The following is a 17,195-nucleotide window of genomic DNA, read 5'->3' as shown; positions in this document are numbered from 1 at the left end:
ACTCTTCGTGTACCAAAATCATTCGCATCATGAATTTCCACGAGCTATAGTTCTCGATGCCTTTAAGTTTCTCAATAGAAACAAAATTTGAACCCGACGAGGCGGCCATGTTTTCGTCTTCAGTGAGAATTTTCGTATCTCAATGAGCCGGTCACAGAACGCGAAGTACGTGAAAATATATTGATATTATTCATTAACAATATCCCTGGGCCCATAACCTGATGAGTTATGGGCAGAAAACAAACGACTATATAGGATGACCAGGGATTTAATATGATAAAGGTAAATATAAGTATTTACTAGTTGCCGGCAGAACACAGAAGAAAGAGACAACATTATAAAGTGACGTTTGTACAGAAACATCAAACTCAAATGACATAATAGTTTGCGTTTACAAATAGAACTTCAACACAGGGTATTTCAACAAGAACTTTGTTTTTTAAAACAAAATAAAATAAAGAATTTGGTGGAAAATGAATAAAAATTTTATTGTATTAAAAAGAGAAAAGTTTGACAATTATGAATGAAAAATTATATCTGACAAATGTCCACCAGGACCACGCCGACAGATGCTGATTCTTTCATCAAAATTTTTAATCACTTTCCTAACAATCACACTTCCAGACCACACAGCACACCTCACAGGGACACGTTGAGCATGCAAAGGCTTCTCAATAATTGCTTTAGGATTTTCAGAAGCCCAAATGCGGCAATTTCGCTTATTGACATACCCTGACAAATGAAAATGTGCTTCGTCTGAAAAAATGATTTTTTGAGAAAAACCAGTAGGTTGTTCTAAGCAAATCTACGGCGATTTGAATGGTCGGTCAGCTTCAATTCTTGCACCAGTTGAATCTTGTAAGGCTTCAAAGCCAAATCCTTTCGCAAAATTCGCCATGTTGTGCTTTTGGATAACCCCAATTGTTGAGAACGTCGTGAAATTGATAACTTTTGATCTTCTTCAATACTGTGGCTCACGGCAGCGATGTTTTCTGTTGAACGACCAGGTCGAACACGTGTTGGTGTTGGCACATTTTGTACCGAGCCTGTCAACTCAAATTTCGCGACCAAATTCTTGATAGCGATCTCAGAAGGACCAATATGTTGCCCGAAAATATCATGAATTTTACGAAATGTAACTTTAACAGAACGACCATTTTCATAGTGAATTTGAATTATTTTAATGCAATTTTTGAGCGAAATTGAATTCATTGTAGCATTTGCCAAAGCACCTACTACGAATACCGCCAAAAATTAAATGTCAAAAACTGCCACGTTCTTGGTATTGCTCTAATTAAAAACAAAGTTCTTGTTGAAAAACCCTTTATATATTACTTCGCATTCTATTATTATATTTTTTTATTTCAAGTATAAGTAATTGTAAAATTGATTTAATATAGATATTAATAATATAATTTGATTTTAAAGTAGCTCTGCTAAATGATTTTAAAGGAAAATATCATGTTGTATCTAGAAGTTGACTGTGGTGCACAAATGTAACAGATTCTTTTATATTTCGGTAATACTTATTAAAGAGAAACAAATAAGATACATTTCATAGCTTAGTCAACGCCCCCTGAAGATGAGTTAATTGACTTCATACGTTGATGTACCTACTCGTTTATAATTTATGTATTTTTGTAAATGTGGTGGTGGCCAGGGTGTTTGAGAAGCCGACAAACCCACCCGGTTCGAAACCTACCAACGGCGAAATACCAAAGCGACTATTTCCGAGTTATACATATTATAATGGGCTTATAATTTCTTATATTTAAAAGTTTGAAATTACCAACCCGAAATGAGGAAGTGTGGTGATTTATGCTCAAACCATCTCCGTGGGAGAAGAGGCCATTGGTGAGCAGTCGCCAAATACAGACTGTAGATTTGATGTGTGATGTGATAGGTATTTATTTTATACAACTTTAAAGTAATGGGCTCTTTTTTAGGGGGAAATCATCCAATGACTTCTCCCGACTGTAGGAAAAGAATGACCTGACTGCTGTACTATACTGGTACTTTTTATATCTGAATTTCATATTAATTGCTGATTAGTATACTTTTGTGACAAGTTATTGCTCTAAAAGTATGTCTGGCTGGTTCAAATAATGCGTTATCGTTGATTTATGGCATAAATTACACAAGAAAAATAACACAAGAAGCAGTACCTATTTATAAGCTAGACTAGCAAACCCAGCGATATCTGTTTCGCTACCAATGATTTTCCCTGTTTTCTGAATATTCTATAAACCTCGCTGAGCTCGAGACCTATCCAAAAAATGCAAAACGTTCGTGCGTTCCGGAGTTATAGCGTTAGGAAGGAAAACCCGACTTGTTTTTATATAATAGATAAGACGATTAAAATTTAAAGCCAATTGACAGACAATTAATTATATTATGTATCACCGATATGCGTATCTAGACATTACAGAGCGTTATTTTTCTAGTTAGCATAGTACATTCCCTGTTTGGCAAAGGTCTCTATGACTACCTACGATCTGTTTATAAATTCATGTTACATATTATATTAAATTGATATTACATAAATATGAAGTTTGGGCCGACTTTCTTGAACCCCTCCCGAAACTAAAACCTGGCTACGCCTATGTTATGTATCATAATCCTTATAAACTAATCGTATCTATATTACCTATAAGGTTTTTAATTTTATGTTCGACAAAGATCTACTTAGTAACAAATAATATTGAAAAGCCGAAATGAATGTTACAATATATGTGGACCAATATGTATTTAAAGTATAGCAAGCATACACGCTTACAATAAAAATGACATTTACTGGTATTTTCAAAGATAATGTTCTTTTGTTTCATTTACTGACAAAGCTCATAGATAGTCTGTCGAAAGTGGTGCGTCTTTTTAATTTTTAAGAATAATAACGATTTCCTACTTCTTACCGTAAGTATCTATTGTATATTGTAAGTTAATAGAGATACTTATATAATACTAATCATATAGATACAATAGTTGATAAATCAAATAGAATGTTATAAATAGAAATACTAGACAATTTAAATCAATAGCAGCATTAAAAGTTCTTTACTATGCCCTGGTACGTAGCAACATTGAATACTGTTCCGCGGTGTGGTATCCTATGTATCAAAATAACATTCAGCGTATTGAAAAAGTACAGAAAAAAATCCTAAGAAGACTATCTGTCATCTGTGGTATACGGCATACGGTGAAAGATTATAATGATAGGCTGGAGCATTTTAAAATGAAATCCTTGCTTTGGCGCAGAGACTATTGTGGATTAGTATTTTTATATAAAATTTTAAACTGTAGATTAGACTGCCCATCTTTGTTATCACCAATCCAAATAAAAGTCCCAAGATCTTCCGCGAGATTAGTTAATTATACTCCATTCGCCACGAAATATACCCGAAATAAATATGGCAGTAACGCACCTCTCACCTATACTCTCAGAAAATGTAATGACATTTATAAGAAACATGACATTGATATATTTGCAAGTAAAATATATGTATTTAAAGAGCCATTTATAGTTTACCCAATCTTTAGTTTTTATTTAGTTTTTATAATGTTTGTACTTAATTTCTTAATTTTTTAAATTGTTTTATACTTATTGCTTGAACGGTCTAAAAATTATGTTGAGCCTACCTTTAATTTAAGAGCATACACTAACTGTTGTTTCCCATATTTTTAAGATTGTCTGTATGTTGGTAAGCCTTAATAAATAAATAAATAAATAAATAAATACTTATGACTCCAAAGGTGGTTTTAAAATGTGGTATTAAAATTTAAGCCAAAAGGCATAGTAACTATTTTAGCTGTTCTGATGACAAAAATGGCGTTCATTTAATGTTGTCTGGTCATTAATTTTTTTTAAGTACAGTAGAAGCTCTTTATTCGTGTTATAGGGGTTATAGGGGATACGATCCTAGATGACGAAATAAAGTAGCAAATTGTAGATAAAAAAATGTTTAATTGAACTTTCTGATCATACAGATTGATTAATTACATATTATCATCAGGTTTAGGCAATGCTTTAAAGAATTTAAAGTGTGAGATATCGTAAAAACTTAAATTTATCCTATTTTCTATTAGTATTAAATTGTGAGATCTGACTGATCTGAGATCTACCCCATATGTTATTATTTTACAAAAAAATAAATTAATTATATGTTATAATCTTCTCAAAACTTAATTTTCAATTAAAATAAGACATTATATTTGTAACGATTTTGCCAATTTTAATTTAAAAGAAATATCAGGGAAATTAAATGGAACATTAAGTAATTAAATACCATATTTGATTATAAAATATTTATTGTAAATTGTCTAACAATTAATTATCTATGTCAACAAATGTGCCAACAAAATTGGTGTATACATTTCTCTAATTAAGATATTTGTTAAAAATCTTTTCACGATTCAACATAGCAAGGCTTCTTATTTGTAAACTTATAATAAAAACTTAAAATAACTTATAATAAAAACTTAAAATAACTTATAATAAAAACTTAAAATAACTTATAATAAAAACTTAAAATAACTTATAATAAATTAAAATGACGAATCACTACTGCGCCCACTATCGGTGTCCGTACCCCACTCCGAGTCCGTATCATACTCGGAGTCCGAATCCCACTCCGAGTCCGTATCACTGTCCGGCTCCGCATCACGCTCCGAGTCCATCTCCCAGTCGTCTGTATCACTGTTGCCACTCATATCACTGTCACTGCCATCGTCGTCCGATTCACTGTCACTAGAGTTATGTACATCATTATTATTCCCCATCTCTACTCTATTATAATAGGCAATGTTAACAAGTAAGGGAACATCGTTATTATCATTTAGACTCATGTCGTACTCGTTACCACTGTCACACTCCATGTCAATATCAACGTCATTATGATCATCAGGTTCATTGGCATTTTCATCCATATTTGATTCTTCTTAGGTAACTCTTGATATATATTTGCACTTATAGGTAATAAACACAAAACTCAAATTTCGAAATAAAGATAATCTTTCCTCTTAAAAGATTAAACTAATATTTGTAACGCCTTTATATTAATTTTACTCTTTTGTAACAAGAACAGTAGAGAGCGTGCAACGCGTGCGTCAGCTAGTAACGCTCAGCACAGAATGAACTCATCGCACAGAAATGCTTTGCACGCAGGTTCGATGACGTTCTAGCGTCAGGGTTGCCAGTTGTAATTTTATATTATTACCAGTTGCAAAATATATATATAAGTATATATTACTTCTCATTTTATTTTTTTTTTGTTTCAAGTATGAGTTGTAAAATTGATTTAATATAAATATTAATAATTATGGCTTTAAAGTAGCTTTACACTATAATTTTCAAGGAAAATATCATGTTTTAAGAAGTTGTCAGTGGTGCACGAATGTAACAGATTCTTTTATATTTCAGTAATAATTATCAAATAGAAACAAATAAGAAACATTCCATAGTTAAGTCATCGCCCCGAAGATGACTTAATTGACTTCATATACCGTTGATATTACCGTTGATAAAATTAAAGGAATGGAACTCAATTTTATATAAATTGCCAATTAGTGTACGTTTGTGACAAATTATTGTTCGAAAAGTACCTACTTCTGGCTGGTTCAAAAGATTTGTTATCGTTGATTAACGGGATAAATAACACAAGATGCAGTACCTATTTCTAACTAAGTACCTAAATAAGACGATTAAAATTTAAAGCCAATTAAGTATATTATGTATCATAATCCTTATAAACTAATTGTATCTATATTACCTATAAGGGTTTTAATTTTATGTTCGACAAAGATCTACTTAGCAACAAATAATATTGTAAAGTTGAAATGAATCTTACAATATGACTGTGTGAACCAATATGTATTTAAAGTATAGCAAGTATTCACACGCTTATTATAGAAATAACATTTACTGGTATTTTCAAAGATAATGCTCTTTAGTTTCATTTACTAATAAAGCTCATGGATTGTCTGTCGAAGGTGGTGCGTGGTGATATAGCAGCTTAGATATAAGGGTTGTAAGATAAGCCCATTGTTTCTTTAATTACGTCTTTTTAATTTTTAGGAACAATAACGTTTACCTAGTACTTACCATGAGTATCTATTGTATATTGTAAGTTAATAGACACTTATGACTCCAAATGTGGTTTTAAAATGTGGCATTAAAAATTAAGCTAAAAGGCATGTGACTATTTTAGCTGTTCTGATTACAAAAACGGCGTTCATTTAATTTAGTCGGGTCATTTATTTTGTTCAAGTACAGTAGAAACTCTTTATTCGCGGGGTTTGCGTTCCGTAAATATGCTGCGAATACAGCAACCGTCAATATGGAATGCTAATTTGTATGGGGTTATAGGGGATACGTTCCTAGATGACGAAATGAGGTTTAGGCAATGGTTTAAAGAATTTAGAGTGTGAGATATCGTAAAAGCTTAAATTTATCCTATTTTCTAATAGTATTAAATTGTGAGATCTCTCTGATCTGAGATCCACACCATTTATTATTTTTTTTACAAAAAGTAAATGAATAATAAGTTATTTAATGTAGTCTTCTCAAAACATAATATTCAATTAAAATAGAACATTATTTTCATAATATTTTTACCAATTTTTATTTGAAAGAAATATCAGGGAAATTAAATGGAACATTAAGCAATAAAATATCATATTTGATTATAAAATATTTATTGTAAATCGTCTAACAATTAATTATCAATGTCAACAAATGTGCCAACAAAATTGGCAACAAAATATTTCTCTAATTAAAAGATTTGCTCCAAATCTTTTTACAATTCTACATAGCTAGGCTTCTTATTTGTAAACTTATAATAAAAACTTAAAATAACTTATAATAAATTAAAATAACTTAAAATGACGAATCACTGCTGCGCCCACTATCGGTGTCCGTACTCCCCTCCCAGTCCGTATCATACTCGGAGTACGAATCCCACTCAGAGTCCGTATCATACTCGGAGTTCGAATCCCACTCCGAGTCCGTCTCCCACTCGTCTGTATCACTGTTATCACTGTTGTCACTCATATCACTATCACTTCTATCGTAGTCCGATTCACTGTCACTAGAGTGATGTACATCATTATTATTCCCCATCTCTACCCTATTGTAATAGGCAATGTTAACGACTAAGGGAATATCGTTATTATCATTTAGACTCATGTCGTACTCGTTACCACTGTCACACTCCATGCCTTTATATTAATTTTACTCTTTTGTAACAAGAACAGTAGAGAGCGTGCAATGCGTGCGTCCGCTAGTAACGCTCAGCACAGAATGAACTCATCACACAGAAATGCTATGCACGCAGGTTCGATGACGTTCCAGCGCCAGGGTTGCCAGTTGTAATTTTATATTATTACCAGTTGAAAAAAAATATAAGTATATATTACTTCTCATTCTATTATTATCTTTTTTTTTATTTCAAGTATGAGTAATTGTAAAATTGATTTAATATAAATATTAATAATTATGATTTTAAAGTAGCTCTGCTAAATAATTTTAAAGGAAAATATCATGTTGTATCTAGAAGTTGACTGTGGTGCACAAATGTAACAGATTCTTTTATATTTCAGTAATAATTATTAAATAGAAACAAATAAGATACGCATTTCATAGCTTAGTCAACGCCCCCTGAAGATGAGTTAATTAACTTTATACGTTGATGTACCTACTCGTTTATAATTTATGTATTTTTGTAAATGTGGTGGTGGCCCGGGTGTTTGAGAAGCCGACAAACCCGCCCGGTTCGAAACCTACCAACAGCGAAATACCAAAGCGACTATTTCCGAGTTATACATATTATACTGGGCTTATAATTTCTTATATTTAAAAGTTTGAAATTACCAACCCGAAATGAGGAAGTGTGGTGATTTATGCTCAAACCATCTCCGTGGGGAAGAGGCCATTGGTGAGCAGTCGCCAAATACAGACTGTAGATTTGATGTGTGATGTGATAGGTATTTATTTTATACAACTTTAAAGTAATGGGCTCTTTTTTAGGGGGAAATCATCCAATGACTTCTCCCGCCGATAGGAAAAGAATGACCTGACTGCTGTACTATACTGGTACTTTTTATATCTGAATTTCATATTAATTGCTGATTAGTATACATTTGTGACAAATTATTGTTCTTAAAGTACTACATATACAGTCTGGCTGGTTTATATGATGTGTTATCGTTGATTTACGGGATAATTACCACAAGAAGCAGTACCTATTTAAAACTAAGTAGGTGCCTAAATTTTAAGACAATTAAAATTTAAAGCCAATTAACAGACAATTAAGTATATTATGTATTATAATCCTTATAAACTAATTGTATCTATAATACCTTAAAGGGTTTTAATTTTATATTCGACAAAGATCTACTTAGCAACAAATAATATTGTAAAGTCGAAATGAATCTTACAATATGTGTGAACCAATATGTATTTAAAGTATAGCAAGCATTCACACGCTTACAATAGAAATAACATTTACTGGTATTTTCAAAGATAATGCTCTTTTGTTTCATTTACTAACAAAGCTCATAGATAGTCTGTCGAAGGTGGTGCGTGGTGTTATAGCAGCTTAGAGATAAGGGTTGTAAGATAAGCCCATTATTTCTTTAATTACGTCTTTTGCATTTTTAGGAACAATAACTTTACCTAGTACTTACCGAGTACTATGAGTATCTATTGTATATTGTAAGTTAATAGACACTTATGACTCCAAATGTGGTTTTAAAATATGGTATTATATGTGGTATTAAAGTTTGAGCCAAAGGCATAGTATCTATTTTGGCTGTTCTCATTATCATTATCTCAAAAACGGCGTTAATTTAATTAGTGATGGTTAACTCGAGTACCTAACCCGAGTCAACTCGAGTTGGGCGTAACTCGATTCCACTCGAGTTGAATTCTCTCTGACTCGAGTTCGAAAACCGAATGGAACCGACATGGAGCGAAGTTTGCCGATAATTAATTTGAGTGAGACTATAGTAATTTCGTTCACTGATATTCATTCATTACGCTTCACGCTTAGAAGAAGTTTATTTTAGTTTTTTTTATAAGATTTTTGTTTTTTGTCAATAACTAATTGTTAGTTAATTGCTGGGAAAATATTTTTATTTTAATTTTAAAATCATTTGACATTTTCCTTTATCTAGCACCTAAGATAAATATTTAAGACAAAAATATAAGCATATAATTTAAGTAAGGAAAAATAGTCTTTGTGATACTGATTATCTTATTTTCTTGAAAATATTGTGATTACTAATTATTAAACAATTATGAGCCTGTAAATGTACCTATGTACATACTTGCATCATAATGTTAGTCAGATTTTATTTTAAAAAGACTGCTATATAATTTCATAGTTTAATTGGTAGTAAATATTAGTTTTAATTAAAATTCGAGCCAAAAGTACTTAAATAAATGATTCGATTTCAAACAATAACTTTTTCTTTATTTAGTAGGCATAACTCTCCCGATACATTATAAATAAGTATGTAAAAAAATAAAGAATTGAAACATATAAAAATAAAATTTGCCTGTTCCAATTTTTTCAAGTATTTACGCCAAGTTGAGGGAATAATTTGGAAAAAGCTCAAAAAACATTTACTTGTCAATCCAGTTAACTCGAGTTACGTAATTCGAGTTCAACCCGAGTTACATGGATTTTAACTCGAGTTAAATCGAGTTTTGTTTTTCCCGAGTTGGCACATCACTAAATCCAATTAAGTCTGGTCATTCATTTTGTTTAAGTACAGTAGAAACTCTTTATTCGTGGGGTTTGCGTTCCATCAATATGCCGCAAATACAGAAACCGTCAATATGGAATGCTAATTTGTATGGGGTTATCCTAGATGACGAAATAAAGTAGCAAATAGTAGATAAAAAATGGTATAAAGAATTTAGAGTGTGAGATAGCGTAAAAGCTTAAATATATCCTATTTTCTAATAGTATTAAGTTGTGAGATCTGACTGATCTGAGATCCACCCCATTTGTTATATTTTTAACATAAAATAAATGAATAATAAGTTATAATGTAGTTTTCTCAAAACTTAATATTCAATTAAAATAAAACATTAAATTCATATAATTTTTACCAATTTCAATTTGAAAGAAATATCATGGAAATTAAATGGACCATTAAGTAATATAAATACAATATTTTATAACAAAATATTTATTTAAAATTGTCTAACAATTAATTATCAATATACACAAAAAAATGGCAACAAAACATAAGAGAGAGATTAACGTAAGAGATTTGCTCCAAATCTTTTTACAAAATTCTACATAACTAGGCTTCTTATTTGTAAACTTAAAATTAAGATGATGAATAACTGCTGTGACCACTATCGGTGTCCATACCCCACTCCGAGTCCGTATCATACTCGGAGTCCGAATCCCACTCCGAGTCCGTATCACTTTCCGGCTCCGCATCACGCTCCGAGTCCATCTCCCACTCGTCTGTATCACTATCATTACTGTTATCACTCACTGTGTCACTATCACTGCCATCGTCACCCGATTCACTGTCACTAGAGTTACCAACTTCAATATTATTCCCCATCTCTACTCTATTATAATAGGCAATGTTAACAAGTAAGGGAACATCGTTATCATCATTTAGACTCATGTCGTACTCGTTACCACTGTCACACTCCATGTCAATATCAACGTTATTATGATCACCAGGTTCATTGGCATTTTCCTCCATATTTGATTCTTCTTAGGTAACTCCTGATATATATTTGCACTTATAGGTAATAAACACAAAACTCAAACTCCGAAATAAAGATAATTTTTCCTCTTAACGTGTTGAAAAGATTAAACTAATATTTGTAACGCCTTTATATTTATTTTACTTTTTTGCAACAAGATCAGCAGAGAGCGCGCAACGCGTGCGTCAGCTAGTAACGCTCAGCACAGAATGAACTCATCGCACAGAAATGCTTTGCACGCAGGTTCGATGACGTTCCAGCGCCAGGGATGCCAGTTGTAATTTTATATTATTACCAGTTGAAAAAAAATATAAGTATATATTACTTCGCATTCTATTATTATATTTTTTTTATTTCAAGTATGAGTAATTGTAAAATTGATTTAATATAAATATTAATAATTTGATTTTAAAGTAGCTCTGCTAAATAATTTTAAAGGAAAATATCATGTTGTATCTAGAAGTTGACTGTGGTGCACAAATGTAACAGATTCTTTTATGTTTCAGTAATAATTATTAAATAGAAACAAATAAGATACATTTCATAGCTTAGTCAACGCCCCCTGAAGATGAGTTAATTGACTTCATACGTTGATGTACCTACTCGTTTATAATTTATGTATTTTTGTAAATGTGGTGGTGGCCCGGGTGTTTGAGAAGCCGACAAACCCGCTCGGTTCGAAACCTACCAACGGCGAAATACCAAAGCGACTATTTCCGAGTTATACATATTATACTGGGCTTATAATTACTTACATTTAAAAGTTTGAAATTACCAACCCGAAATGAGGAAGTGTGGTGATTTATGCTCAAACCATCTCCGTGGGAGAAAAGGCCGTTGGTCAGCAGTCGCCAAATATAGGCTGTAGATTTGATGTGTGATGTGTAGGTATTTATTTTATACAACTTGAAAGTTATGGGTTCTTTTTTAGGGGAAATCATCCAATGACTTCTCCCGCCGGTAGGAAAAGAATGACCTGACTGCTGTACTATACTGGTACTTTTTATATCTGAATTTCATATTAATTGCTGGTTAGTATACATTTGTAACAAATTATTGTTCTAAAAGTACTATACAGTCTGGTTGGTTCAAATATCGTTGATTTACGGGATAATTACCACAAGAAGCAGTACAGACCTATTTAAAACTAAGTAGGTCTATATTACCTATAAGGGTTTTAATTTTATGTTCGACAAAGATCTACTTAGCAACAAATAATATTGTAAAGTCGAAACGAATGTTACAATATGTGTACCAAAAACTACTTAAAGTAAAACAAACATTCACACGCTTTCAATAGAAATAACATTTACTGGTATTTTCAAAGATAATGTTCTTTTATTTCTGTGGCGGATGGGGTGCGAGAAAATGAAGATCGTTTAAAAATTGAAACTGGGTGAGACTCAGTGCGGCGGGATGCGCGGGCGCGCGGTCACTTGCGCGCGTATTTCCGCGGTGTCGGTCGGATGCGAACTGGTCGGAGGGGCGCGGGCCGTGTCGAACAAGCAAGCGCCCGCACGCCGCCGCCGTGCGGGCGACATCGAAAACTAAGTGACCGCACGTGATTGGTCACACCGCGCTGATGCACCACAGATATTTAATAATCATAATAGAATCATACAAGGGGTATCAATACAATAATAAAGTACAATAAAACTTTTACATTTGTTACAATAGGTATTAATTAAATTATTAATTAATTATATTAATTAAAATAATATAGAGAAAATAATATTAAATTATTATATTGACGGGCGGGCCGCTTCACCATCGCTAACATTCTGCCCCTTAGTGTTGTCATGGCAACACTCATCACCAAGTAGTAAAGCTATTCTCGATGCCGGACGTTTTAGTATACCGGATTTAGTTTTTACATCTACTATTCTTACCCGTCCGTCAGCTCCAGGATAAACACTCTGCACTATGCCTTTTGGCCAGACATTCCGAGGTGAACTGGGATCTACTACGACTACAAGGTCACCTACCTTTAGTTGTGCTCCTTCACGGTTCCATTTTTTGCGAGGTGCTAGAGTAGGCAGGACTTCTTTGACCCACCTAGACCAAAACAGATCTGCAAGGCGTTGCGCAACTCGCCATTGCTTTCTTAATTGCAAGTCTTGATCGTTAAATATACCTATATTAGGCAAGTTGGAGGACGATCCTAATAGGAAATGATTTGGCGTTAGAGCCTCGGGGTCTCTAGGATCCACTGAGACATGGGTTAAGGGACGTCCATTAATCATATTCTCTACTTCACATAAAAGGGTGTTAAGAGTCTCTTCCCTAGGGGCGCGCTCTTTGAGAACTACTTTTAGCGCTGTTTTCACGCTCCTAATTAGTCGTTCCCACGCACCTCCCATGTGGGGGCTGCCAGGGGGAATGAATTTCCACTCTACGCCTTTGTTGACCGTCTCTGTTAATAACTGTTGGCGGTTGTCAAGTAATTCTTTATAAGCCCTTTTCATTTCCGTATCAGCACCCCGTAAGTTCGTTCCATTATCGGAAAACATCGTGCGTGGCCAACCTCTACGAGCGGCCATTCTACGTAGTGCCATAATCATCGAATCGGTTGTGAGGGTCGGAACTACCTCGATGTGAACGGCGCGTACTGTGAGACAAGTGAACAGCACACCGTATCTGCGAACCCTCTGTCTACCGACTACCACTTCCATCGGCCCGAACAGGTCTACCCCACACATTGTAAACGGTCTATGATGATGCATGAGTCGACATTCGGGTAGATCTCCGAGGCGTGGAGTCTGAGGTAAGGCTTTTTTAAAACGGCAAATTAAGCATTTTCTGGCTACAGAACGTACCGTAGGTCTTAATCTAATGAGCCAGTACTTCTGTCGCAGCTCATTTACTACCATCTCGTTGCTTGAATGCGCCGCGTTTACATGGTAATGGGCCACGATAAGCCGTGCGATATGGTTTTGTCCATCTAAAATAATAGGGCATTTAGTAAACTGATCTACATCCTTCGATTGCCCTATACGGCTACCTAAGCGTAATAAATTATTTTCATCTATTATCGGGGTAAGTGAACGTAAACGACTATCTAATTTAACTTCTTTATTTTTGCTAAGTAAGTTTATATCATTTTGAAAGGATTGTGCTTGTGAGTAACGAAGTAATAATAATTCCGCTTTACTCATTAATTTTTCATTGATCGTATTTATTGAACTCTTTTTACATTTTTCAATAAATAATAATACTGTCGCTGTAGTACGCAACAATCGCAACCATGTAGAAAATCGACTTGGTTCGGGAACAGGTAAGTCACATAATATCATATTATTATTATCTTGAACGGTATTTACTTTTTCTAATATTTCGTCACTAATTATTTTTGTTTCAGGTCGCTGCGGCCAACAGGAACGCGGTTGGTACAGAAAGGACGGTCCGGAAAACCATTCAGAGTCACTGCTCAATACGTAATCATTATTTTTTGTCCCCAGGTCCGCGACGTTCAAACCAGTGGGTACATAGTGCCATTCGTCCGACTTACTCAACTCGTCGATTTCCCCAAGTCTATTTGCAATAAAAGCTTTATATGATCGACAATGGTTTTTAATCCAATGTAAAACGGTAGTTGAATCGGTCCAATAATATACTAAGTTCGGTTGCAAACGATGTTCTTTCTTAATACTATCAGCTAATTTACATGATAACACGGCGCCCTGCAACTCGAGGCGCGGCACGGATATCGGCTTCAACGGGGTAACTTTACACTTACTAGCGATAAACGATACGGTTACGCGTCCATCGTTGCTTTCAATAACAAAGCTCCATAGATGGTCTGTCGAAGGTGGTGCGTGGTGTTATAGCAGCTTAGAGATAAGGGTTGTAAGATAAGCCCATTGTTTCTTTAATTACGTCTTTTTCATTTTTAGGAACAATAACATTTACCCAGTATGTACTTACCGTGAGTATCTATTGTATATTGTAAGTTAATAGGTATTGATTCCTCCAAATTTGGTTTTAAAACGTGGCATTATATGTGGTATTAAAATGAAGCCAAAAACCACGGTAACTATTTTAGCTATTCTGGTTACAATTCCTGTAAAGAAAATTGAACGATGTGGCCCGGAGGTTTCAGATGCCCTCATATGAGGATGCGCTTCTCATTCATGATTTTATTATTCTGTGGTGCGGGCTCGAAACCTACCAACGGCAAGTTCCAATGAGACTTTTTCTGAGATATGTATATGTATGTACTTTTTTTAAGATTAGTAGACACCATTGACAAACGGCGAAGGAAAACATTGGAAGAAAACTTGGGCTCATAATTTCTAATTATATGTTTGAAATTCCCAACCCGCATTGAGCAAGCGTAGTGATTAATGCTTAAACCTTTTCTGTACGAGAAGAGGCAATTGATCAACAGTCGCCACGTATAGGCTGTTGGTGTGATGTGATGCGAAAGTAAATAGGACTATATAAACAGAACTATTGATAAATCCATTTATAAATAATAAGAGAGTATGTGTATCACCGGTATGTGAATTCAATTAAGTCATTTTCAGGGCGATGACTAAAATATATGTATAAAGTTTTCTGCGATGCCAATTCGTTTTACCTCTTTCTTCTATTATTAATAGTGAAAAGATACAAAAAATCATGTTTTTAAAGGAATATAATAATATTTTCCTTAAAAATTACAATACTTCGAGTTACTCTTAATATCATAATAATCCTTATTATTATTATTTCATAAATCAAATTCAAAACATACTAACACTTGAAAGAGAAAAAACCATAGAAAGAGAGGTAAGATATGCATATAATTACAATAGTACAATATTCTGGAACGCCACCGAACCTACGTGCGTAGCATTTCTGTGAGCGGAATTCATTCTGTGCTGAGCGCTACTAGCTGACGCACGCATTGCACGCTCTCTGCTTTTCTTGTTGCAAAAGACTAAAATAAACCTAAAGTCGTCTTAAAGTCAAGTTTAATTTTAGAATCATTACATTAAAAGGATTTTTTTTCTTTTAATCATCTGAAATCTTTAGTTCGGAGTTTGTGTTTTGTGTCTATAACTTGCAAACATGTCTCGCGTAACTCGAAGAAAGCACGTAATGGGTGAAGATACGTGGAGTGATGATGAGCTGCCGAAAGAGAATCAAAGCATTGTCAAAGTGTTGAAAAATAGAGGAAACAATCTACATGCGGTAAGAAATTCATCTTAATTATTATATGAGAATGTGGTTAATTTACTGATTGGAAAAATGTGTCACATTCGTGATTAATTGTTCACTTTTATAAATTAATTATTATTTATTATACTGTAATTGTCTGAAAATAAACTAAATACTAATGTTTACTTTTTCCTTTCTAGGTAATTACTCCGACTGGAGAAGAATATTTAGTATCCATGCCTACAAAATTCCGAAGAAACATATGGGTGAGGAGAGGCTCATTTCTCGTTGTAGAACCGATACCAGAAGGAGGCAAAGTAAAAGCGGAAATTGTGAAAATAATGAACAAAAACTCTATAACATATTATAAAGAAAAGAAAGTGTGGCCAAAAGAGTTTGACGACATTCAGGAAACAAGCGATGGTGATGATCATTATGAGGTCTACTATGTATTTGAAGACAACAATGAAGATGAAGAGCCGATTGAAAGTGAATCGGATGACGATGACTATGATGACGTTAGTACTGACAGTGAAGCGGAACCGTGGGATTATTCGGAAACGGACAGTGGGCACGACACTGATGAATAATTTTTAATATTGTACATGTTTATAACTATTTTCAAGGTTTTGACCAAATCTTTTCCCACTAGATTCTTATGGACCAATGCATTTGAGCAATGTTTTGCTTAATCTTACCTCAAATTTGAGGCAACTACGGCCCAATGGCAAATGCACCGGAGTGTTCTTATTTGTGTAAATCCGTTCTTTGGAAAGACAAGGGCAAATATTCTAAAACTAAATTGAATATCCTCTATGTAATCCTAGAGACTAGTGTTCTCAATATATAACTAATTTTTAGAGTTTTTGCCCTATATATTGTTGTCTTACCAAAGATGTAGCCATGTAGTACATTTTTAAAATTTTGTCTCTGTAAGACATTTTCTTTATAAAATATTGTAATAAATATTTTAAAATAAAATATGGTATTTGATTACAAGTTAATTTGACTTCCCTGATACTTCAATATGTCTTTTATTAAATTTATTTTGGCAAATACGTTATGAAATTAATGCTTTATCATAATTTAATATGAAGTTTTGAGGGGACTACATTCTAACTTATTCATGTCATTTAGTAGGTCAGAGATATTTTATATTTCAGCACTACTAGTGAGAATCTAGTGTTACACAGCGCATTATAAAAATAAACAAAAGCCAGTGGTAGATTTCAGAATTGAGTACTCAGGTAGTACTTATATTGTAGGCAATGTTTATGTTTACGTAATTTAAGTAATGAGAAAACATCAAGCTTTACCGCTA

At 33.6% G+C, this 17,195-nt stretch overlaps 3 protein-coding genes across 3 annotated transcripts in view; 1 reads left to right on the top strand and 2 right to left on the bottom strand.

Moving 5' to 3' along the window:
- The window catches only part of LOC118271194 (probable RNA-binding protein EIF1AD), a 37,072-nt gene that overhangs the window by 17,112 nt on the left and 2,765 nt on the right, over positions 1-17,195 (bottom strand). The window lies entirely within an intron of this gene.
- LOC126910992 (clumping factor B-like) lies at positions 4,543-4,923 on the bottom strand. Its single transcript, XM_050695698.1, has one exon. It carries the CDS (start codon positions 4,921-4,923, stop codon positions 4,543-4,545), a length of 381 nt encoding a protein of 126 aa, XP_050551655.1.
- On the top strand, positions 15,647-16,793 carry LOC118271195 (probable RNA-binding protein EIF1AD). The gene is made up of 2 exons (XM_035587183.2): positions 15,647-15,907; positions 16,075-16,793. Exons 1-2 carry the CDS (start codon positions 15,785-15,787, stop codon positions 16,462-16,464), a joined length of 513 nt encoding a protein of 170 aa, XP_035443076.2. The 5' UTR covers positions 15,647-15,784; the 3' UTR covers positions 16,465-16,793.

This window comes from Spodoptera frugiperda, chromosome 9, assembly GCF_023101765.2.
Source record: "Spodoptera frugiperda isolate SF20-4 chromosome 9, AGI-APGP_CSIRO_Sfru_2.0, whole genome shotgun sequence".
In the NCBI taxonomy this organism is placed as follows: Eukaryota; Metazoa; Arthropoda; class Insecta; order Lepidoptera; family Noctuidae; genus Spodoptera; species Spodoptera frugiperda.
The sequence above is the reverse complement of the archived record's forward strand: the minus strand, read 5'-3'. Positions and strand labels throughout refer to the sequence as shown.